At 47.0% G+C, this 26,336-nt stretch overlaps 1 protein-coding gene across 1 annotated transcript in view; it reads right to left on the bottom strand.

Moving 5' to 3' along the window:
• GALNT2 (polypeptide N-acetylgalactosaminyltransferase 2) overlaps positions 1–26,336 on the bottom strand; it is a 179,473-nt gene that overhangs the window by 47,185 nt on the left and 105,952 nt on the right. The window contains exon 3 of the mRNA XM_042241051.2: positions 18,526–18,679. Coding sequence (XP_042096985.1) covers positions 18,526–18,679 — 154 coding nt within the window. The remainder of the gene's footprint in view (positions 1–18,525; positions 18,680–26,336) is intronic.

Raw genomic sequence — 26,336 nt, 5'->3', positions numbered from 1 at the left:
CTGGGCTGGGCTGGTCTCTCTGGCAGACAGAGCTCCTGGAAAGGTGCCAGTCTCCACGTGCACCCTTGGTCCAGGTGAGACAAGCCAAGGGAGACTGTGTCAGGGTCAAGCTCAGGTGGCAGGGCCAGGGGTTTCAAAAAACAAAAGAACCGATCCAAATATATTGTCAGTTCCCAGGCCCTCTGCCTCTGCTTGCATGTGGAAGTGTGCGTGTGTAGGGTCCTACCACACAGAGCCTGAGACGCAGGCTATGAACAGCAGGTGACCCAGCTGAGGCCCCGAAAGTATCTTTTGTTCTTTGCCCTCGCCCACAGGGAACACATTTTCTGTTCAAAGGAAGAAAGAGGCAGGTCTGCTGTTTGAGTTGACTGTGTCCTGGCAGTGGACACAGCGGTCCCCACAGGAGCTGGAACTTTCAGTACAAGCTGTGCAGCTGAAGCCACTCGCCCACCCCATCTGGAGCCAACCACGGGCTGGGCATGCTCCTCATCAGGGACCCGCTGTGCTCTGGGGCCAGGTAGCTGTCCTGGCATGATCTTACGGGCATCACTCACAGAAAGTGAGTGCCAGACTCTCCCAAAAGCAGGTCGTCAACACGCAGACGCCTTGGCTCTGCCCACACAAGTAGGTCTGGTTGATGCCTAGGAATGTGAGTTTTAGAAGCTCCCTCCTGGACATGAAGCAGCGCACCAAGAGAGCCAGGCCTAAGGCCTCATAGCCCTGGGCCCTGTGGAAGACGGTGGGAGCCTGGATTCACAGCAAGGCACCCTGAACTCAGACCGGCCCTCCCTCCAGCCCCAGGTCAGGCAGAGACCTTAGAGCCTCAACCCCAGGGATTTCGACTTCAACACAACCTGAACAAGGGGTCAGCCTCACACTGCCATCTCCACGGCTCATTTGCTCCGAGGGGCTAGGGAGGCCAGGGGATAAAACGGGAGTTGGAAATGGGATTTACTAAAGCAGAAGGTAAAAAAGAGGTCTCACAGCTGTTGTATAATGTTCATTTAATTAAAATACACTCTTAATAATCCTTCAAGCAGTGATAATGACGTGATATTCCACCTAATCAACTAATTTCTGATCAGTCCTAATAGCTGGAGAGCTTATTCTATAGAGGTCTTTTAAAATGGAAAAGAATCAAATCCAAAGATATTTGAAAACCTCTGCAGGGCCCATCTGAAATGAAGCTTCTTAAAAATCCAGTTGGCAGCGGATCTGAATCAGCCCCAGCTAGTGGCAGGTCTGTCTCACTCTGAAGTTTTCAGTCCAAAGCACCCCGATGCTTCCCCCGAGTGTTCTCGCGCCTCGCGCTGCGTCTGACCATGGGAGCGTGTTCTTATAGCAAGGATGAGGTGTCTGAAACCCCTCTCAAGGTATCAGAAACTGGAGTCTGTTGTGTTTACCACCCTCCCTTTGAAGTCCTCTGATCCCCTGGAAAAGCCAAGCACTCCAGAGGCGAAAGCATAGCAGACGGCCCACGAGCACAGACTCCTCACTCTGAAGACGCTGCAGCAGAGCCACGGGGAACACACGCTGCCCGGAACACACAGGGTCCTCTCCCGGCCCCGAGGGAGCGGATGCCAGGTTTCTACTTGCTGCTTTCAGCCAGTGCCTTTTGGAGAAAGCAAACTATTTTCTCATTCAAAGAGTGTCACCTGCCCTCTACTGCCTCCAGTTTTACAGATACTAAATTTTAACTGAGAACTTTTTCAAGAGTGGATAGCTACTGAATGTTAAGAAAGTAAGAGCCCTGGATGAAGCCCTTTGAGGTTCTTATCCTTCCAAGTACACTTCAGGCAGGACCTCCTGTTCATGGCTGAGGAAGTCAGAGCAGAGAGAAAGCAGAGCTTGAACTTCTTACCCCTTCCGATGCAGGCAGCCACCCTCTAGGGATGAGGGTGCACACCGTTTATCAGAGAGTGAGGGCCGTGGGTCCCCACCTGTTCCACAGACACAGGGCACCTCCACCTTCCTCCTGGACTCAAGTTTCCAAGTTTCTCTTTGCACTGCTCTGTGAAGAGACCTGCTCCCTGCTGTCTTGGGGTTGATCATGCGAGCCCCTCTTGGCTTTAGTCAGACAACCGGCTTTCCTCTCTGTCCTGCATCTCTCTTCCAATCCTCCCCCCAAATACGGGTCAAATAATCCCTGGGACTGGAAGGATGGCAGGTTCAAGTGCACGGACCTTGTTGTGGTTCTGACTTTTAAGGACACTGACTTTACCACAGAAGATGCTTTTGGGTACTTTTCAAAGACAGTTAACTCTATGTTTTTGCTTGTTGTACAAAGATAAAATTTTTACCCATTTCCTCACAAGGATAAAAGGCAAACAGAAGAGTTTCGTCACTGGTTAAGGACAAGGATGTAAACTGGGAGCAGAACCCTCCTTGGCCCCAGCCCATCAGGGTTTCACACAAATAACCAAAGGAATATTCAGCACTTGGCTTGAGATGACCTGTTCCTACCCTCTCCAGCCAAAGCTAGGGTGATATCTTGTTCCCTGAGACCTTGCTCATGTCAAGTGTAACAGCATCCTTTTGGAATCTTGGGGTGGGGGGTGGAAATTAACTTCTAATGAATGGCAGAATGATGGTATGTGATGGTAAAGGATCATGAAGTTATCCGATCCACGCTTCCTGACACTGACAGCCGCTGCGTCTATGCTCAGTCCTTCTGACTGCAATGTCGTGGCGTCTCTCTTGTGCACCCCTGAAAAAGGGCACAACCATCTTGGTAACACAAAAGTCACACCCCTCTTGCCCCCTTCTTACAGAGCTTGTTTTGGGCAAACTGCCAAGCCCTAGAGATGAGTTCTGCTTGGCCAAAGACAAACTCCTTTCCCTAGCCTCCACCATGATCTCCAATAACCATGACTTAGTTCTGGCTAACGAATAGTAACAGAAAGTCTGCTGGGGGATTCCAGAAAAGATGTACTTTGCCGATAAAAGCAAACAGTCCCTAAAGAAAAGACTATTTTGGACCCCTTTGCTTCCTGCCTTGAAAGTAATTATGATGCATGGAGCTATGGCAGCTTTCCTGAAACGATACAAGGCAAAAAAGATGAGGCAGAAAAACAAAAAAAAAAAAAAAAAAAGTGTTTCTAAACAAGAAAAAGGATTTAAGTGCATATGAATATGATATTATACCAATATACTTGAAAACAAAGTGGCATTTATAATAAGCTATAAATTATCAAAATTAATTCAAGCGAAGCACAGGAAAATTGGCCAGTATCAATATCCATATGGGAATTTTAAGTTATCCAAGGATTACACTGATTCAAACAAAAACAGCTCTAGGCTTAGATGACTTTTACAGGTGAATTGCAAGAAACAGTTCCTTTATAAATAAGTTTTTCTTAAGCATCTTTTTTTTTTTTTACACATTTGTTCTAAATTCATTTTATAAGGTTACCGTAAGTATAAAGCCAAACCTACATGAAGGGAGGAGGAGGGAAGGGAAGGGAGGAGACCATGGATAATTTCAATTAGGAATCTTAATTCAAGACCCCAAATAAAATACCAACCAAACTGAGCAATTTACTGAAAAAATTCTGGTAGATTCTCAGAACTAAATAATGTACTGACTTCTAAAAATATACTTCCTTTCAAATGAATGGGCCAAGAGGTTATAAAAAAATACTCACCCCAATACTGTTAGCATTAAAGAAGTAAAGAAACAAACTCCACTCCCATCACCAGAGAACTTCGCCATTCCAGGTTCGATTCATGATCCTGGATGCTTAGGGCTGGTGCACTGGGATGACCCAGAGGGATGGTATGGGGGGTTCAGGATGGGGAACACGTGTATACCTGTGGCGGATTCATGTTGATGTACGGCAAAACCAATACAATACTGTAAAGTAATTAACCTCCAATTAAAATAAATAAATTTATATTAAAAAAAGAAAATAAAATCGAATATATAAAGCCATTTAAAATGAACACTAGATTTAAAATGTTTTCTATGCATCACTGAGTGAAAAAGTAGACTGTCCAATAGCAACTGCAGTGTTGTGCAGTTTATACAGAACGGTCTGCATCTAACTACTGGGAGGTATAGGAGACACGTCAGGAAGGATCTCTTAGCAGCTTTCAAATATACCACCTGGCAGCGTTAACTATGGTCACCATGCTGTACAGCACACCCCCAATACTTATTTATCCTGTAACTGGAAGTTTGTAACTTGTGATTACCTTTATCCAACTCCTCCACCTTCTACCTCCGCCTCTGGTAGCCAAATCTGATGAGATTTTTAGTTCACATGTAAGTGAGATCATATAGTATTTATTTTTCTTCATCTGAATTATCTCACTCAGCAAGATGCCTTCAGGATCCACCCATGTAGTCACAAACAGCAGAATTTCCTTCTTTTTTTATGGGCAGATAACTTTCCACTGTACATGCATGTGTGTGCAAGTGTATAACACCCATTCACCCCTCAGTGGGCACCGAGGTTGCCTGCATGTCTTAGGAAGAAAGTGTTAGTCACTCAGTCGTGTCCAATTCTTTGCGACCCCATGGACTGTAGTCCGCCAGGCTCCTCTGTCCATGGAATCCTCTAGGTAAGAATACTGAAAGTGAAGTGAAGTGAAAAATACTGGAGTGGTTGCCATTTCCTTCTCCAGGGAACCCCCCCAATCCAGGGGTCAAACCTAAGTCTGCTGCACTGCAGGCAGACTATTCACTGTCTGGGCCACCAGGGGGCTTTCCACGTCTTGGCTCTCACAAACAGCGCTGCAGTGAGCATGAAGCGCAGATGACCTCCGAGACGGGGGTCCCATTTCCTTTGGAGATACACCCAGGAGTGAAATTGCTGGGTGGCATGGCAGCAACAGTTTCATTTTTTATTTTTGAGGAACCTCCACACATTTTCCACAGTGGCTACACCAATTTACTTTCCCACCAACAGTGCACAAGGGTTCCCTCCTCTCCACATCCTCACCAACACTTGTTATCTGTCACCTTTTTCGTGACAGTCGATCTAACAGGTGTGAAGTGATTATCTCACTGTGGTTTGACTGGCCTTTCCCTGATGATTAATGACGCTGAGCACATTTTCACGTGCCCGTCGGCCATTTTACCAACAGGAGCATGAAACAGGTACATTTACCTTCTCGGAAAACTGTCTATTCCTATTCTGGTCCTTTGCTCACCTTTTGATAACATTCGATTATTATTTTCGCCATTTACATGAGTTCTTTATATATGCTGGATATTAGCTCCTTATCAAATATGATTTGCTCACACGGCCTCCTTCCCACTCTGCAGGCTGTCCTTTCACTTCACTGGCTGCCCTCTTGCTGTATTATCCACCCATCTATTACTGAGCCCTTCATCTTGACCCCCACACATCTGATCCCCATATGTTTTCTCACTACTGCATTTAACATTGTCTTATTCCATAAATATGATCATTTATTTTACTCTCTTCTATTTGCACTCCCTTGACCTAAGCTCTAAGAAGGCAAAAAGTTTTTTTATCAGTTTTGTTCATTGCTCTTTCCCTGGTGACCTGTCACAAGGCACTCAAATCCTTACTGAATGAATGTAGAAATGCCAAGAGTCAAAATAAATCAACAATGAATAATATAAAAATTGGAATCTAAGTACAATATTCCGACTGCAATATTTTCTTCTTTTAATAGGCTTGAATTTTCACAGACATGATTTTTTCTCTTTCTTTCATCATTGTCAGATGGGGGAAATCATGGTTGATCCAATATGCTTCAGATGAATATTATTCTAAGTCTGCACTTTTAATCTTATAGATTGAAAGGGGATCTGGGTTCTCGCAGATTCCATCACGAGCGCTTGACAGCCAGAGTGTGCGTGGACGGGTCAGTTCCAAGAGCAAGCAGGCAGGTGTTTGGGGGTGAGCGTGTGGGTACATCCACTGGCAACACCGCTGCTCTCACGCTCATCAGAAAAGTCAAAAGAGTCCCTGAATCTGCAGCCTAAATGACTAACAAAGGTATAACACATTTTATAACATTGGGGTTATTTCCCGAAATATTCAAGACTTCCATTGAAAAGGATTTTTTTTTTTTCAATTGTTTCATGGTTCCATGGTGATGGTGAAGCAACTCATTTAAAAGTGTGGCTGAAACAGGATGGTTTTTGTTCAGACCCACCGATTCATCTCGTTTACAAAGCAACACTCTGCTGACTCCATTTTAATTGCCCTGATTTCTTCGGAAACAGGTGGGATTGCTGTTTCAAAGTGGTTTCTCCAACTGCTTTTGGTCAATAATGAGACACTCCAATGTCGTGCTGCAGTGAGAAGACCCAGCTGCCCCTCAGTGTCACATGTGGGAAGCTGAACATCTGCCCTCCATGCCACACTCATGTCGGGAGCACTCAAAGCCAGCTTCACACACTCACCCGCCACTAGGCAGAGACAACAACAACATGATATCCTGAATTTGTACCGCTGTTTGCAGTTGATGAAATTCTTTCATAGACATCTGAGCCTAAGAAAAATGTGTATGATGGGCAGGGCAGGTGTTATGGTTTTATAGCTAAGAAATCCAGGGTTTAAAGAAATTATTTCAACCTTAGTCTGACAGTAAGTGGTACAGCCATTAACAGAAGCTACACCTCCCAATTTCAAGTCCACTCTATTTTTATGTACTCTCTTTTGGGACAGACATTGCTGCTTAAAATGAAATTTATGAACTGTGAACTTCCCACTGAATTTAGTTCCAAATAGAACACTCAGCTTTTTCTTGCTCTCAGTGATAGTAAAAAGTTGCTTGTTGTAGATCAACCTACCCACTGAAAGCAACTAGAAATTCTGGATGAAACGCACCAAAAACACTGATTTGAATGTACTGGAGATCGAAAAGGCATCTGGGTTCTCGATCTAGCCAGGTGCTGGAGGGCCAGGTTCTCAGAAAGAAGAGGAGTCGTGGGAGTAAGTCCAACACTCTCCGGTCCTCCTCCCCCAGGCAGGGTGGAGCCAAGAGGCTGAACGAGCCAGGAGGAGTGATGGTGCTGCCGGTGGCATGGGGCTGGGGGGCCAGAAGTCAACAAGGAAGAGGGTCTCTGACACACAGCCCAGACTCCCAGGGAGAATCCCAGTGGGCTGCTGCCCGGGAGCACAGAGATCTGGGTGCTCACCAGCTCTCCCACAAAAGACCGACCTCCAGCTCTGTTTCAGCTCAACTCCAGACTCAAGGCAATCTGCCCTATTCTAAGTGCCTGCCAGAGAGCAAAACTAGATCCTCTTCAGAGGGAGAAAACATCAGCTACAGACTGTAAATATCTCCATACCTGTTCATACACAGCAAAACATAGTAACTGAAATTAAAATTAAATAGGTGGGTTTGAAAGCAGAATAGATTTCCAAAGCAGGGAAAAGAATTAGGGGGCTGGAAGGCAGGCCAATAGAATTATGTCCAGACTGAAGCTCAAGGAATGAAAGAGAATAAAAAAATACAGAAAATAGCATAAGAGGGACACAGGACATGCGGAAATATCTAACAAAGACGTAGTTAGGGCCCAGCGGGAGTGGGGAGAGAGAATGTGGCAGAGAAACACTGGCACAGCACAAAGCTGTGAGATTCAGGGGCGAGCAGAGACTCCAGCCACGTTCAGCACGGCGACAGCGCCAGGCGCGGTCTACCCAGACCGCTGAGGCCAAAGGTACACATCCTCAGGGCGGCTGGAGAACACAGTCAAGACCCCTCCAAAAAGCAGCAAGAAGTCTAACAGCTGATACTCCACCAGGAAGAATGGAGGCAGAAGACAAGTAAATGGTGATGCAAAAGATCAGAAAGCAACTGTCAACCTGGGCATCTCTACTCAGTGAAAACACTCTTCAAAAATGAAAATGAAATAAAGATTTTTTCAGATAAAATGAAAGGACAGATTCCATTGCCAGCAAATTGGCACAGGAAGAAATATTCACAGAAGCTATGAGAACTGAGGACACCGCACCAGGTGGGAAAATGAAAATAAAAAATGAGGGAAAATGGAAATATCAACATGCAGATAAGTCTAAAGATATTTACCGTAAAAAAACAATATTAGATATCCAGTAGGGTTTGCACATAAATAAGGAATTAAACCAAATGACAATAATGCATCAAAGGGAGTGGAGGGGAAGTGGTCTGTGCCTTGTCCAGGAGGAAATGAGAGTATTCATTTATATTAGATTCTAATTGCCAAGTTAATGGTGCGGGAAATAGTCCAAAGGAAGCATGAAAGGAGAGGAGAAGAAACACCAAATGGGTGGGAAGAATAGAACCCACCAGAAGAACAGAACCAGACGGCGAGACGATAGTGTTGTTTTGTTTTTTAAGTTACAGTTTTGTCCAGAGATACGCCCATGGGTGGGACTGCTGGATCATATGGCAACTGCATTTTAGTTTCTTGAGAAAATTCTGCACTATTTTCCATAGGGGCCACACAAACTTACATTCCCACCAACAGTGTAGGAGGGTTCCCTTTTCTCCACACCCTCTCCAGCATTTGTTATCTGGAGACTTTTTATGATGGCCAGTTAGGCCAGTGTGAGGTGGAATTTCATTGCAATTTTGATTTGCATTTCCCTAATAACTGCGTTTATCTTCATGCATCTGCTGGCCATCTGTGCATCTTTTCTGGAGGCAGGGTCTATGCAGGTTTCTGCCCGTTTTTTGATCGGGCCCTTTGTTTTTTGTTGCTGAGCTGTGTGCACTGTTTGCCTATTTTGGAAATTAAGCCTGTGTCGGTCACCTTATCTGCAAGTATTTATCTCCTGCTCTGGTTGTCTTTGTGTTTATGGTTTCCTTTACTGTACAGAAGCTTCTAAGTTTGATTAGGTCTCATTTGTTTATTTTTGCTTTTGTTTCTATTGCCTTGGGAAACTGACCTAAGAAAACATTGGTACAATTTATGTCAGAGAATGTTCTCGCTGCGTCTTCATCTAGGAATGTTATGGTGTCATGTCTTAAGACATTTTGAGTTTCTTCTTGTGTATGGTGTGAGGGTGTGTTAAAACTTCATTGATTTACATGTGGCTGTCCAGCTTTCCCAATACTGCTTGCTGAAGAGACTGCATTTTCCCCCTGCAGAGTCTTACCTCCTCTTGCCAAAGATTGATTGACTACAGGTGCATGGTTTATTTCTGGGGTCTCTATTCTGTTCCACTGACCTTGTTTGTTTCTGTGCCAATGCCATGCTGTTTTGATTCCTGTGGCTTTATAGTCATGCCTGAAGTCTGGGAGGGTTCCTGCTTTGTTTTTTCTAGGATTGCTTTGGCAATTCTGGGTCTTTTATGGTTCCATTCACATTTTAGAATTATTTGTTCTTGTTTTATGAAAAATGTCATAGGTAATTTGGTTTGGAGAACATTAAATCTGTAGATTGCTTTGTGTAGGAAAGTCATTTTATTAGTAACAATAATAATTCTTTCAATCAAAGAGCATGGGATACCTTCCCATTTCTTTGAATCAGCTTCCATTTCCTTTAATAATGTTTTGTAGTTCTCAGTATATGTCTTTTAGGTCAGGTTTATTGCTAGGTATTTTATTTTTTTGGATGTGATTTTAAAGGGGATTTTTTTTTTTTTAACATTTCCTTTCTGATAGAACACTGTTAATGTAAAGAAATGCAACTGACTTTTGTATGTTAGCCTTGTATCCTGCTACTTTGTTATATTTATCAGTTCCAGTAGTTTCTGTGTAGAGCCTTTAGGGTTTTCTATATATAGTACCATGTCATCTGAATACAATGACAATTTTACCTCTTCCCTTCCAATCTGGCTAGCTTTTATTTCTTTTTCTTGTCTGATTGCTGTGGCTAGGACTTGTTGCGTACTATGTTGATTAGAAGTGACGAGAGTGCGCATCCTAGTCTTGTTCCAGATTTCAGCAAGAAGGCTTTCTCAACGTTTCCTAGGTGAATATTATACCGGCTGCGGCATGTCTGTCATAAATGGCTTCTATTATGTTGAGAAATGTTTCCTCAGGCGCAGAGTATTCTTTAATTGAGGTGCACATAAGGCCTGAAATAATCCAAAAGGAAGACCATAAAAAGGGCAAAAGAGAGTGGTCCTGGTGCTAAGAACTTGGAGTCGGTTTTATGAAAACACTAAAAATAAAAACAAACGAACAGAAAGCAAAGGGACAGGAGAGGAGCTATGGCATGGCTTTGGTCTGAATCTGGCACTCAAGGTGCAAGTCAGGCCACACGAGAAGTTGGGGGTAGGGGCGAAAGCAAAGCACCTGGCAGCTGGCCTCCTCCCACTGCCCGGCTGCTTGGCTTCTGCGCCTGCCCACCTCCCATGCTGGGGCAGGGGGATCACACTGACAGCATACAGGCAGTGGCCTCACCGCCGCCAGTGTGCAAGAACATTTCAGAGGAACGGAAACAGTGTGTTCTGCAATTACGAGAACCCGAGGCTGAAAAAAGGGGACAAAAACCTTGGTTTTTCTCCATTTCTCAGGGTTCTGTCAGTATGTGTCCAGCTAGGAACACGATGTCTCAAGCTACCAACACCCAGCTCTTCCTGCTTTTTGGGGTGCATTCAGCCCTCATGCGAAAGACTCACACCTGAAAACTAGCAGCAGAGAAGACAACTGTGCAGGGCAGATGGTGAGGCACCAAGTCTAGAAGACGGGACTGTGCGCAGGAACCTGGGCACCCAGAGCTCTATCCCTTCCCTTCACTGCCTGCCCCTTGTCCACCATGTGTGACGTCAGGCAGGTGATCCTGCCCCACAGCAGTGGCCAGCTCTCCCACCTGCTGCATGGACTGGGATAAACCACACAACACAATAACTGTAACATCTAAGACTTGTGGGGGAAGGGCTCTAGACGGGGGGTGCCTGGACAGAGGTCTCAGGGACTTGCATATGATGTCACCTGGAGAAGGTGACATTTGCTGACTCAGACGAAGTAAGATGAAGCATGTAAAAGGCTGGGCACAGGCCAGGACGCCCTCACAATGCCCCACAATGTGTGTGGTTACTGTCGGACAGGCTTTTAAGTCTCACTGTCACACCATACTCAGCCCCGCCAGTCACAAATGCCGATGAGGCCACTGAAACCCAGAGCATGCAATGGGCCCAGCTCTGAGAAGCCAGCCCTATCCACCAGGACCCTGCCCACAGGAACCCACAGGGTCAGAGGGGGTCCACCGGGCCCCTGACTGACCTTTGAATGGAGAGCAGCTGGGGCAGCAGCTATGCCACAGGCCTGGTTGTGTATGCTTATAAAATGCCACTTTCATAAGAAAAATGTGATATGAAACAAAGCCTTGGGCCCCGGAAATGAGAAACTCTCCCATACCCACTGACAAGGAGCAGAAATGCCCTTCAGAGCTGGGCTTCCTCTTGTTTCTCCAGATCTCTTGCCTCCTAAAAATGAGACTGAATCTCACAATAACTGCCTTCAGAGCTTCATGCCAAGCTGCCGAGTTTACCCTGAGAACCCTTCCTTGGCTTCAGCAATGTTCACTCTTTCCAAGTAACAATGAGAAGTCTGGAGGGTGTCCCTCCCACAGCCCTTAATCCTGATTAGCCACTCTCCTAAGACAACTGACCTCAACTCTGACATGCCACCAGAGCAATGAACACAGCCCATCACTGTAGTGCTAGCCGCTGATTTAAAATTTCTTAAAAAAAAAAAAAAAAAAAAAGCCTCTCAGGAGCTCTGATCTCTGTTTCAGTTCAGTTCAGTCGCTCAGTCATGTCCGACTCTTTGCGACCCCGTGAATCCCAGCACGCCAGGCCTCCCTGTCCATCACCAACTTCTGGAGTTCACTCAAACTCACGTCCATCGAGTCGATGATGCCATCCAGCCATCTCATCCTCTGTCGTCCCCTTCTCCTCCTGCCCTCAATCCCTCCCAGCATCAGAGTCTTTTCCAATGAGTCAACTCTTCGCATAAGGTGGCCAAAGTACTGGAGTTTCTGCTTTAGCATCATTCCTTCCAAAGAAATCCCAGGGCTGATCTCCTTCAGAATGGACTGGTTGGATCTCCTTGCAGTCCAAGGGACTCTCCAGAGTCTTCTCCAACACCACAGTTCAAAAGCATCAATTCTTCGGTGCTCAGCTTTCTTCACAGTCCAACTCTCACATCCATACATGATCACTGGAAAAACCATAACCTTGACTAGATGGACCTTTGTTCACAAAGTAATTTGGGCTGCATTAAAGCCAGACATTTTAAGAATGGTCAAAACAGAGTTCTTTAAAAACAGAAAAACAAAGTCCTTTAGTGGTTCTTAAACAAAGCAAAAGCTTACAACTGTAATTTATAAATTGAGTCAACACACTTTGTCCTTGATGCAAAGGCTGCCAGAAAACCCATTAGGTGTGTGAAGTGGATGAAATTTGCTCCCAGAGAAGGACCCTCATGGGATCATGGTTGGGCTGCTCTAGTCTCAGGAGGAATACTTCAGTTTTAGATTTTTTAAAATGCCTTAAAACCCTTCATTTTTAATTTAATGATAAAAGGGAAAGGTGTCAACACAGAAGGAAGTCTCTAATGATTTAAACTTTTGAAACCTGAAGGAATCTGTTCCTTGACTAAGTGGTTTTCCCTTTTAAGAGACTGACTGCTGCTGCTGCTGCTGCTAAGTTGCTTCAGCCGTGTCCTACATAAATAAAAGGCACAGTGTTAGCTGATGTGGGAGAGAAGAAAACAAGATAATGTTTCTCCCCAAAGGGTTTATTTGATTTCACTTATATAAACAATTTTAAAGTAAACCATCTAGAGCTCTCCCCAGCAGACAGAATGATGTTCCATACACGTCCCAGGCTCCAGTCCACTTTTATACCTCACTTCCCCATCATATGCAGCTCTGGACAAACACCAGAAAAGAGAACACAACACAAAGCCTTTCTGAGCCAGATTCTGGAAAGGCTTTCGCAGGGACAACCCTCTCCTCACAACAGCTCTGTTCTAAAGAAGGTAGCAGAGCGTCCCTGCTGGGGTCTTGGCACTGCGTGAGGTTTGAGCCCCTACGGCGCTTGGCCTGGACTCCGGTCAGCCTGGGTTTTCAATCTGCTCACAGTGTCAGATCATCCAGAGACGGTCCTGGGCCTCTCTCCTCCTTGTGCATGTTCACTGTCTGGGGAATGACACCCCAGCTCATGGTTTAAAATATCATCTGTGCACTCAACATTCCCAAATCGACATTCCCGCTAAGACCTTTCTCCTACACATTTCCAAACACTGACAGAACAAGTCTGTCTACCTTAGATGCTCAATGCACCTTGGACTTAACCTGTCTGAATTTCACCCTCTGACGTGTCCCCTAGACCTGTACCACTCACAGTTCTTCCATCTCATGAGGGGCTTCAGCCTGAGTCACCTCGTCCATCCATCTGTCCATCCATCAGCCCATCCTGTTGACTCTGCCTTCAGAATATGCCCAAATCTGACTGCCTCTCACCACCTCCAATGCTGCTTCCCACGATCTTTTGTCAAGAGAGGAAAAACAGCTTCCAAAAGTGAGGGGGGAAGAAACAAGTCATCTGAAAAGGCCTCTAAAAAACTCCCATTGGTTTAATTTGCTAAGTCTTCATAATTTATTTGAAATTTATTTGAAATTTAATTGAGGTAGAAAATCTTTATTTTCAACTGAGAAACTGAACTTTCAAGACTGGGATGGGCTACCACCTTTCTAATTTCTAAGTGAGTCTAAGAGTTCCAGTATGTCATATCCAGTATTTCACTCAGAGCAGGCTTTTCTACACTTCCTCCTTCATATAAATATTTTTTCTTGGCATAGTATTTGCTACACACTTAAAAAGGTAAATAAAACATAACCGAAAAGTATAGGCTTTTTGTTTGTTTGCAAGGTTCTGAACCTGATTTCTTGGCTCTACCCCGGAACACAGTGAATAAGGGGTGGGTTGTAAGTCATCACTTTACAGTCCTCTGAGAACCTACCACACAAGAGACACCAGCAGTTCAGCAGCTCCTCCTTACTGCTTAAAAATCTCCCTTTCATCCACCTTTGTTCTTCTATGACTCTTCATATTAAATTTACTGGGTACTCACCATATGCCTGCCACTGAGCCAGGCAATTCACTCACTCAACAAATACTAAGTTTAACGGGTGCCATGAGATGTCTGAATAATAACCCCAGACATGGTCAAGTGGGCCTTAGGAAGCATCACTATGAATAAATCTAGTGGAGGTGATGGAATTCCAGTTGAGCTATTTCAAACCCTAAAAGATAATGCTGTTAAAGTGCTGCACTCAGTAAGCCAGCAAATTTGGAAAACTTGGCAGTGGCCACAGGACTGGGAAAGGTCAGTTTTCATTCCAATACCAATGAAGATGAATGCCAAAGAATATTCAAACTACTGCACAATTGCCTCATCTCATATGCTAGCAAAGTAATGCTCAAAATTCTCCAAGCCAGGCTTTAAAAGTACGTGAACTGTGAACTTCCATATGTTCAAGCTGGTTTTAGAAAAGGCAGAGGAACCAGAGATCAAACTGCCAACATCTGTTGGATCATATAAAAAGCAAGAAAGTTCCAGAAAAACAGCTTCTTCTTTTTCTTAAAGAGATGGGAATACCACATCACCTGATATGCCTCCTTAGAAATCTGTGTGCAGGTCAAGAAGCAACAGTTAGAACAGGACATGAAACAATGGGCTGGTTCCAAATAGGGAAAGGAATATGCCAAAGTTGTATATTGTCACCGTGCTTATTTAACTTATATGCAGAGTATATCATGTGAAATGCCAGGCTGGATGAAGTACAAGCTGGAATCAAGATTGCTGGGAGAAATACCAATAACCTCAGATACACTGATGACACCACCCTTATGGCAGAAAGCGAAGAACTAAATAGCCTCTTGATGAAAGTGAAAGAGGAGAGTGAAAAAGTTGGCTTAAAGCTCAACATTCAGCAACGAAGATCATGGCATCCAGTCCCATCACTTCATGGCAAATAGATGGGGAAACAATGGAAACTTTATTTTCTTGGGCTCCAAAATCACTGCAGATGGTGACTGCAGCCATGAAATTGCAAGATGCTTACTCCTCGGAAGAAAAGCTATGACCAACCTAGACAGCATTTTAAAAAGCAGAGACATTACTTTGCCAACAAAGGTCCATCTAGTCAAAGCTATGGTTTTTCAGGTAGTCATGTATGGATGTGAGAGTTGGACTATAAAGAAAGCTGAGTGCCGAAGAACTAATGCTTTTGAACTGTGGTGTTGGAGAAGACTCTTGAGAGTCCCTCGGACTGCAAGGAGATCCAAGCAGTCAATCCTAAAGGAAATCAGTCCTGAATATTCACTAGAAGGACTGATGCTGAAACTCCAATAGTTTGGCCACTTGATGTGATGAACTGACCCATTGGAAAAGATCCTGATGCTGGGAAAGATTGAGGGCAGGAGGAGAAAGGGACAACAGAGGATGAGATGGTTGGATGGCATCACTGACTCAATGGACATGAGTTTGAGCAAACTCCGGGAGTTGGTGATGGATAGGGAAGCCTGGCGTGCTGCAGTTTATGAGGTCGCAAAGAGTTGGACATGACTGAGTGAACTGAATTAAACTGAATAGCCCACTACCTTAATGAGCACATTCAGAGCAACATATAGATAGGTGAGACACGTGGTTTGTAGGTGGTGATGAAGATCATGGAGAAGGATCAACCAGAGAAGTGCGTGGGGATGCTGCAGGGAGAGGCTGGGACCTCACTCCCAGGGCAGGAGCTCAAAGGAGGCGGGTCTGGAACAAAATCTTAGGGGAGGAGGAGCCAGCCTTTGGGAATATTTCCTTTAACCCTCACAGTAGCCAGATCATAATGTCATAATGTCACAGTATTTCATAAGTGACAAAGGACACAGGATTAGGAATTGGAGAAACAGGCTTTCAAACAAGGCCTCTATGACTCCCAAGCCTTTGTTCTTAACCTCTACCTGCACTCCTTTCAGATTTATCATAAGTAAAGACTGAATCCCACAGGCAACCATTTCCATCAGTCTACACAAAGGGAGATGCCGCAGAGCCAAATATATGGTATTTATACAGGAACGTCAACTGCTTTAACAGCCCTCTATTAGATATGGGTTAGGGGTGGGATTCAAATCAGTAACTTAATCTCCTTAGCCTGGTATTCAATAATACTGGCTGTTCTAAAGCGGAGTCTTTGCAGACAGGACGTTGGCTCAATTCCAGGCATCAAATTGACTTTGGGGAGATTTTAATTTAGCCCAAATCCAACAAACGTGGCAGGCATCCCAGCTGCTCCTTTCGCACATGCAGATGAACACGACACAGTAGCTGGAGCTAAAATTAAGGCACCTAAAACATAGCCCACGGCAGGATGAATATTCAAACATCTGTTTGGACGAACTCATATTTCAAAAACTGAAAAATATATATATAGTTTTGTGAATATTTAAGGGATTTGGGGTGGAGACAGAACTCCAGTCTGCGCACTGTTGAGCATCAGAAAGAACACCATTTTCTCTTAGCTGTGAGGAAAGGTCACACAGGAAAACAGCTCTTAAACCAAAAAGTAAAAGAAAACTCACACCATCTCACGGAGATGTCATTCTAAGTGGTGGATTCCAGTCACCAGGAACAATTTTTGAGCTAGATTCTGCTAGAACTTGAACCTCTCTCCCGAGTTTAGGCCAAATCCCAGACTGTCTCCTAAGTAAAAGCCATGCTAAGTCCTTCTGGCCTCAGCCACTGCTCCCAGCACAGGGCGCGTTATAAACATTGCTCTCTCTACAGTGAGGACAACCTTCATATCCCGAGCCATGAGCTATGGCAGTGACTGGCACAGGGCGGATCCAGAGGGCTCGGGGGGCCGGGGGGTGAGAGTGGCGGGGACGCAGGCCCCGCGACCCCCCCAGACATGCAGGCGGCACCACGTGTGGCTCTGCACCAGCTTCGGGGCCTTGCACCCAGAGCCCACGGGTCCCAGAATCCTAGCTCAGGAACTTATATTCTAGACAGGGTGCTTACCAGTTACCCATGCTGCCTCCAACCAGCAGCCCATCGAAGGGGCTTAGTAAAGCTGCCTTAAACATAAATTAATAGGTTATAACAAATACTAAGCAAAGACCATCTTCTAGGCCAAATTTAGAAAAATGACGAGAGTCTTAGCATCATGTACAATATATATGTTTATATACTGATCATATGTTTCATATATTATCTCTCTTACACACACAAACACACACACAACTTCCTGAGTCTGAAAGAACTGTAACTGTACACACTTGCGAGCTGCTCTGGGTATACAGAGTGGACTACAACCCCACCACTGCAAAAAAGACCAGCTTGTAAGAGCAGGCAGAGTGCATCTGTATGACTAACTGGTGCGCACACAGTTACAAAACTCCCCTGAAATCAGGAAAGAAGAGGAAAAGTGTTAACGTGTTCACGTGGAGCCTGGTGGCTCTTGTTTCTCTCCAGCTCACTGGCCCTTCAGTACCCAGAACTGGCAGCCTGAGGCACGGAACCCCAGGTGGCACTCTGCAGGCCCAGAGCTACCGGTCAGAGCCGGTCACTGGCCTCCTGCCTGGATGCCTGCAGTTCAAGACTCTCCTAGACGTCCACTGCCTCAAATGCACTGGTCTGGAGCAGACTGTCCAAGAGCACACTGCCTCACACCTCCTCCTGCCCCCGACCTCCTGTCCTCTCCACCAGGCAGAGCAGGAGAGGTTTTTCTGCTGGAACCCGAGGATCCAAGCACGGCGTCTGCATCACAGTGGATATGGCAGCCACGTACCTTTACATGATGGATGGACAACTCTAAAAGAAGCCTGGTGAGCAGGAAGGCCTAGCAGCATCCAGGGAACAACTACCCTCCAAAAGCAGCTCCTTATTTTATAATAAAACCAGATTAACCATCTAAGGCCCCTAGTGTGAATAGCATTCCAATGAGGGACGGTTGCCAGCAAGGCTCAAAGGCACAGAGTAGCCGTGAGGGTCATGTTATCACCTCTGCGGTCAGTGTGGCAAACGCACGTTCGGGGATCTGGAGGCCTCCCATGCTGTGCCTGAGAAGCCCTCGGTCCCTGAGAACCAAGGGACGGATGCAGACCACAGCCTGTCCCCAAGCACTTGGAGTGGGGAGACAGCCCCAGGACCCTGCTCCGAGTTTATTCTCAATTTAACTTCAACCCTGAGGCGCTGTTTCGTTCTCTTTACTGGTCTCTAGAGCATTCCCAACTTTGAGCTTCCCAGTAAGCAAGACTCTTTTTTCCCAGTCAGGTTGTGAACAACAGAAAATGGCTTTGTGAATGGATTTTAAACATGAGTGACCAGTGCACACGAGGGCAGTCACACTGGTGGCTCCCATGCCCTGACCAGCGGCCTGAACACGCCAGGGGGTCAGGAGGACTGGAACGTGACCTCAAGCAGCGCTTTCACTCCCTGCAGGTGAAGTTCACTGCAACATGCCTCAAACGTGTCCTAGTTTTCCGGCCCTGTGAAGACACGGCACACACTGTTTTGAAGTTAGCAGAAGAAACAAGCATCCCACTGGAAGTTACTCACTGTCAGAGAGGAAGTGGTCAAGGCGGCGCCCGGCCGTGGACTGACACTTACTGGTCATGCCTAGTGTCGGGAACTGCTCTGTCCATCCGCAGCTTATCGCTCTCGACTTGGTTGAACTTGTTGCGTGCATAGGGGTCCTGCCCGGAGCGGACCATTGTCCCGCCAACGTAAGCCTCCTGGTTAAAGTCCCGCCATCGCACTTTCCCTGCAAGGAGCAGAGCAGAGAGTGTGGGATGTGGGCATGAGCGACCAGAGAGCTTGGCACAGGGCCCGCGCATCAGCATGACTTCAAGGAGCGGTGCCAGGGCTGCAGCTGACGGCAATCTGAACCAACGGGCTACCCGAGAGTGGCCCAAACAAGCAGCAGTAACTGAACTGTTACAGTTTGCAATGTGAAAGTCAAAACCCAGATTTCAAGCATCTGTCCAGTGAACAGTTTCTATGCCCAAATATCCAGGAGAATGGCACCACTTACACTTCATACAAAAAGAAATACTATGCTTGTCCCACCTTCCCAGGGATTACGGTAACACCAAAAGCACCTCAGACATGGCGACAAAGTTTTTGAACAAATGAAAGTAAGGTATCTCATCACGTGACATCAGGTGTCCTCCAAACACCATCAAAAGAATGCCGTGTCCCTTTCTCTATTGCAGAGTTGAGGAAACTGAGATGCAGTTATATGTGATTTGTTCCAGGTTGTAGAGTAAATTTTCTATATAAAAGCCCATCCGCTTCCTGTTACAACTGTCCTGCAAGGTCAAAAGCCCCATCTCATCTCAGCTGGTTGCCATGGAAATGATACTGGGGGGTCACAGAGGTCTGGCTTCTCAAATGGGAAAGCAATTCCAAAACTCATGAGATCCCAGACCGTGAGCAATTCTCAGTCTCTGATAAACACTGGGTTCCAGGAGCCAGCCCACCTGCCTGCATTCTCTTCAGCCTAAGATAAAATGTTTCCAGCACACGCTTTCCATGCTGGCAGCCCGAGAGGTACCTATGGATCCTCCACTCTCCACACTGCCTTCACCCTGGGCTCCAGAGCTCCAGCCCCTCCCCCTCACCACATGCGCTCACCCCTCCCCAGCTACATGAATCAGAAGCCCTGCCAAAATCTACCCCAGCAGCATTGACCCAGAATGCAAATAGGCTGGTTCCCATTAAACTAACTTGTTTAATGGCCTGAAAACTCTTCACTTCACAAGGAACTTGGAAGTACAGTGCCCCATCCCAAGCCAGAGAAAGGACCATCACCCATGAGATGCTGGCTCCAGTTCTGCTTCTTGCCTGGAGAACTAGGCTCAGCAGGAAGCGGCCTGGTTGGTGCGGGGTGGAAGGGGGTGTCCTGTGTATAGGGGTTGGGATCAAGGCCCCTGCTGAGTTCCTGGTCCTTCAATCCCCCTGTGCCATGAGACTCCTGAACCCTTTCTGCAATAAGGCAGCAGAGGGCTTTACGGATGACTCACGTGGATCAGCTCTGGGGCTGGGGGTGTCCCTGTCTTGGCCTCACGCCATCGCTGTGTACCAGATGTTGACTATGTGCTAGGGATCTCATTGGCTCCTGCAGGTACATCAACAAAAACAGAGCTGATGCCTGCCTGTGAAAGTCATGCTCTGGGAGACTGGTGGCGGGGTGGTGGGTACAGACAAGAAGATAATGACCATGTTAGTAACTGTAGCATTGAAACCTGAGCTAAGTACTAAGAGTGAGGACTGTAGTTCTATGGAGGCGTCTAACAGAGGAGCCTGGTCTAGAGGTGAAGAGGGGCCAGGGGACACCCCTGGGGAAGGAGCACCTGAGCTGAGATCTGAGGGATCACAGAGCAGTGGAAGAGAAGCTGTCTCAAAATCCTACCGTTCTTTAGCCTCCAAAGATGGGATGACCCACTCAGACGCTCTCCTCAGTGAGCCCTGCCCTCTGACACGGCAGTCTTTACAGCACTCCTGGGGGCCCTGCCTGGCCTGGTGACAGCGAATTTCCCAAGGCACACCACCATTTTACCGGACACAGGTGATAGATGACCTTTCTTTCATAAAAGCTTAGCAATATATTAGAGCACTGCAGGGACTTTCAAACGTATTTGACTATGCCACACAGCTCACATCATGGCCTGTAAACACACCATGTTACATCATGCTGTAAACATGCAGAGGTGAGATGAAGGTCTCCTTCCTTGCTACCTGTGAACACATACGCTCTATTGTTTCATGTGGGTGCGACTCACAAAGCTGGCTCCACATTCTTGCTGTTGTTGTTCAGTCGCTAAGTCGTGCCTGACTCTTCACAACCCCACAGCACGCCAGGCTTCCCTGTCCTTCACTGTCTTCCAGAATTTGCTCAGATTCACGTCCACTGAGTCGGGGATGCTATCTAATCATCTCATCCTCTGCCGCCCCCTTCTCCTTTTGCCTTCAATCTTTCCCAGCATCGGGGCCTTTCCCGATGAGTCAGTGGGTAAAGAATCCACTGCAATGCAGGGGACACACGAGATATGGGTTTGACCCCAGATCTGGGAAGATCCCCTGGAGAAGAGAATGGCAACCCACTCCAGTATTCTTGCCTGGAGAATCCCACAGCAGAGGAGCCTGGTGGGCTACAGTCCATGGGGCCGCAAAGCAACGAAGCACACAGGGCTCCACCCTCTAAGAATGTGGGCTACAGGACCAGCGGTTCCTGCATTACAGAGTTGCCAGGGCTGGAGCAGGAAAAGGCGCTGAAAGCAGTGTTCTCAGAGGGAACAAGCGCCCAGGTGCAAGCTCAGGCAGAAAGGCAAGAAGCAGGTGTGGAGGTAACCTGGGACTGGGCGGCTAAGGCAGAGGCTGGAGAGAGTCGGAACTACAGACACCGTGTCTGAATATACTGACAGAAAAAACCTACACTTATAAATCACCTTGTATTTTTATCACATTTTAAAATCTTAGAAAGAGCTTTAGAATAAGAGTTTCAAAAAAATTACATGAAAATTTAGTGAAATGGACCTGGCTAAGCAGAAGCAGTGGGTGGAAAATACCCCACAGATACGAAACTTTTCACGAGAAAGCAGAAGACGCCAGCTTCATCACCGAGACAACAGGAAAACAGAACAGGCACTGAAACAGCAGGAGGGGGGAAAGGACCCTCACCCTGAGAAGGGCTGTGGAAACTGCTCGCTTGTTACGCGGGGTCCTAAAGATCTCGATGAGGAGACTTCCAGCAGACAGACCTTCAAAGCTAAAGGAGGAATGGTGTGACCCCGAGCACTGACACCTCTGGTCCCACACAAGGTGAGGCTTCCCGATGGTTCTGGCAGGCTTCCCCCACTCCCAGCCCTGCAGCAGCCCCCCAGCCCCCTTTTGTGGACTCACGCAGCCACTCAAGTCCTCCCCACCCTTCAAGGCCAAGCTCGTCTCCTGGGTCCCTGGTACACCATTTCTCCCAGGGTGAGGAACAGGCTCCTGGGGGGCACGGACCAGCCCTCTACCTTGACCCCAGCCCAGGATGGCAGTGGGGAAGCGCCAAGCGAGACCTGAGTCACTCAGAAGAAGGCCTGGCCCCGCAGGCAGTCTCCCACTGACCCCGGGCCTGAGGACTGCTCTCACACACGCTGGACACTGGCTTGAGACCTCCTTCCACTGGCTTGCCGGCATTTTCTAAATGGCGCCCTCTCAAGCCATTTTTCCATCCCCTCCACAAGGAGTCACAGAAGCCAGGCTCCAGGGGCAGCACCTCTGCCTCTGCCAACATTAATTACCAGATCCCACTCTGGTCAGCCTTGTTCCGAGGCCCTCCATGGTGACCTGCAAACTCTTACTGAACCACAGACCACCCCCCACTGGCCGCACAGAGCCCAAGCCGAGTATGCTCACACACGAGAAACTGTGATACTAGAAGGCTGCTGCTGCTGCTAAGTCACTTCAGTCGTGTCCGACTCTGTGCAACCCCATAGACGGCAGCGCACCAGGCTCCCCCGTCCCTGGGATTCTCCAGGCAAGAACACTGGAGTGGGTTGCCATTTCCTTCTCCAATGCATGAAAGTGAAAAGTGAAAGTGAAGTCATTCAGTTGTGTCCAACTCTTAGTGACCCCATGGACTGCAGCCCACCAGGCTCCTCTGTCCATGGGATTTTCCAGGCAAGAGTGCTGGAGTGGGGTGCCATTGCCTTCTCTGATACCAGAAGGCAGGGCTGTTCTAACTTATTTACTCCAGGCTGCCGGCTGCCCAGCTGCCTCCCAGGGTGGGCACCTCCTCCAGGAAGCCTCTCTGGTATCCTCAGCTGCAGTTCCTCCCCAGGGCCTTCCTCACTCACAGCTCCATCCTGAAAAGGGTTTTCTTACACACCTACTGTTAGAGGGCCTCACAGTTTTTACCACTCCTTCATCTAATAACTAACTCAAAACTGTGCCAAGGTACAGCTCAAGTCTGCCCACCTCTAACTGCTGTTTGCCCTGCTCTGCTGGCACGTTGCTGGCTCAGGGGTCCCCAGGAACCCTGTGCCCTGTCTCTATATGGTCTGGACTCGGAGACACACTCATTTAAAGCATTCAGTATCCTCCTAACAGCATCTTTGTACCTCTTTCCAGTCCGGACATCAAGGTCCAGATGGAGAAGGCAGGGATAAGCGGTCCTAAGGTGAGGACCTCCTGCCGCTCCTACCACTGGGCCACTCTGCCAGACACACCATCCACTGGCTGCCCTGTCCTTACCACACACTGGCCCCCTGGCCCGGCAATTCCTTCTCTTCTTCCTTTCTCATCTCTTCCTTACTAGAAAAACCTGCCATTGACATTCTTCCTGTCACACCTGCTGTCCCTCACAAGGCTTTGCAGTTGATACATCCTGGAATCCAGAGTTTCTTCTCTCTTCCCCTTATCCACCCATCAGGCCTTAAGTTACGTTGTCTTTCCAGAATCTGTTTCTTCTAGTTGAGTTTTGGGATTTACGCCCCTATCCATCTTATCTGGACTGGAGAACAGCATCTTTGGAGCAGAGGCTAGCTGGGGATCATAACACGTGTGGTCCATGGTGCCCGCATGGGATACAGAGGTCAGGGTGTCCCAGGTCTGTGCCCTGTGGGGTCTGGGCAAGGCTGGCTCACACACGGTCCCAAGTGCCTCTCAGGACATCACTGTCATGGGAACGCACATTCTAGGCTCCAAATAACCAATCCTCAAATTATCATTTAGAAAAGACGCTTTTATATTCAGGAAATTGCTTGCCTTTGGATAATGGTGTTCGATTAACTTTAAAATATTACTACACTTCCAAACACTGTCATTTTTTTTCTCAAAATTTTTATTTTTACTAAACCTCATATTTAAAGAAACAATGATGTAAATCTATGAAAATGAGCGCTCAAAGGATTACCACCACAAAACATTTGGCAACACCAAAACATACACGGTCTTCAGATGAGGGCCCCCTCGGCTATGCCAGTCCTGTGGTTGATTGGGACCCTCTGACACACTCCCCAGGGCAGCCTCATCTTCTGCGTCAGCAGAAGCAAGAGGGGAGGTGACAGGCCCTGGCGGTGCAGCCCTGCCCGCCAGGGGGCAGGGGTGGCAGGAGACGTCTGGACTCTGCTCTGGCAACACAGCCACACAGCAAATCTTCACTCAATTCTCCCCGGGAAGGACAGCTTAAACAAACTGAAAGCCTGCCTGTGTGAAACAGCGAGCCTCTTCTGGGAAAGCAGCCAAGAAGGGAAATAGAATGAATTTTAAATCAAAGGACAAAGCTCTCCAATTTATTTTAACCTCTCAGTTGATCTCAGATTGAATGTAATTTTACTATGCTTAAAAGGAAAAAATTCCTCATATTCTTCCTCTAGAAGGTCATAATGTTGCGCCAAGAAAGAGAAGACCAGGGCAAGCCCAGAATTACAAACAAATGTGTCCATTTAAATGACAAAGACATGTAAATAATACTATTATTTGTCTTTATTATTTGTGTGACAGGCTTTTCCACCTATGAGACACTGTCTTCTGAATGAAATAAGGGATCCTACACAACTCATTTTTAAGGATGAAAAAATAGAAAATTCAGAGTGATTAAAAGCTAGTTAGAAGACAATATAAGAAAAGAAAAATCAGATGCTGTAGGATAAATACTCTAAATTTATTTACAATTCTTTGTACTGCCAAAATAACTAAAACCCACTGTGAAACACTATGATTTGCATTACGAGGTCTATACCTGGCTTGAAATCAAGGAATCTTCATATACATTTTTCTTTTCCAAACTGTAAACAGAAATCCCTCCTTCTCCCTCTATGAGTAATAGTGTCTAAACACAATAAATTTAGTTCGTTGCATATGGACTGTGAAGAAGGCTGAGCGACAAATTGATGCTTTTGAACTGTGGTGTTGGAGAAGACTGTAGAGAGTCCCTTGGACTGCAAGGAGATACAACCAGTCCATTCTGAAGGAGATCAGCCCTGGGATTTCTTTGGAAGGAATGATGCGAAAGCTGAAACTCCAGTACTTTGGCCACCTCATGCGAAGAGTTGACTCACTGGAAAAGACTCTGATGCTGGGAGGGATTGGGGGCAGGAGGAGAAGGGGACGACAGAGGATGAGATGGCTGGATGGCATCACTGGCTCAATGGACATGAGTCTGAGTGAACTCCGGGAGTTGTTGATGGACAAGGAGGCCTGGCGTGCTGGGATTCATGGGGTCGCAAAGAGTCGGACACGAGTGAGCGGCTGAACTGAACTGGTATGGTTTTTCATCCTGAATATTAGTGAAAGTATCAAAGCGAACCTCCTACTCAGAATTAGGGCTGATACTTGAAAGACAGGAGGAGAGAAAGACGGGCTCGCCAGCCAGCACCCACAGGACAGCAGCTCCGCACAGACCCCGCCCAGCACACAAGAACCCTGCAGAGCACGTGCCATCACTGAAGTTTGTTTGGGGTTTAGTTGCTCAGTCGTGTCCAGCTCTTTGCAATCCCACGAACTGGAGACGGCCAGGCTCCTCTGTCCATGGGGATTTCTAGGCAAGATTATAGGAGCAGGTTGCCATTCTCTCCTCCAGGGATCTTCTTAATCCAGGGACTGAACTCTGTCTCCTGCACCGCAGGCATACTCTTTACCCCTGAGCCACCAGGGATGTCACCAGTTTCCACTGTGCTAACAGGGCAGCTGAGATGTGGAAGTTAAACTATAAAACGGAACCACAACTCCCACTGTGGCTGACAACTCACTTGGAAGTGGGTGGAATTGTAACTAAGCACCAAAAAGCACCCCCGCAGTGCAGGCCCCATTCCTTGCTTCCAGAGGGCACCAGCCTCCCCCGCCCCGTCCTGGCACACTGGAGTCTGACTGGAGGAGGTGGGGCCTCTCCTGAAGGCTGACGTCATGTGCTGAAGTCAGAAGGTACCAGGGATGTGCATGTGAAGAGCTCCTCGTTAAGCCCCCAACGTGCAGCCAGCCGGAGCTGCCAGCCTGCACTTCCGGCCACAACGACACTGCCTCCCTGCAACTTCCACTCCCTGGAGTCTCAAATAAAAAGAAAAAAAAGTAGCCTCAGCCTCTTCTCTGTGGCACCTTTTCAAATATTTGGGCATCATGATCCCACTTTGCCCTTCTCACCCCTTTGTAAAAACATCCATTTGAGTGCTCTTCATCAGATGTTGTTTCCAGCCTCCTCCCCATCTGAGCCAACATCATCTGGATCTACTTGAATTTATAAGCATCTCTGAACACCCTGTGCCCAGAACAGAGTGAAATATTTGAGGGGTGGGCGACAGCACAGAGGACACTGGGCGCTGCTGGAACTGTTTGGGGCGTGACATTTCTACTAATACAGCTCAGAGTCATGTTGCTTTAAGAGCTCCACCCCTATTCTGGCTACTGACCTGACCTAAGTCCTTTGTTCTGCTTTC

This window comes from Ovis aries, chromosome 25 (assembly GCF_016772045.2).
Source record: "Ovis aries strain OAR_USU_Benz2616 breed Rambouillet chromosome 25, ARS-UI_Ramb_v3.0, whole genome shotgun sequence".
In the NCBI taxonomy this organism is placed as follows: domain Eukaryota; kingdom Metazoa; phylum Chordata; class Mammalia; order Artiodactyla; family Bovidae; genus Ovis; species Ovis aries.
The sequence above is the reverse complement of the archived record's forward strand: the minus strand, read 5'-3'. Positions and strand labels throughout refer to the sequence as shown.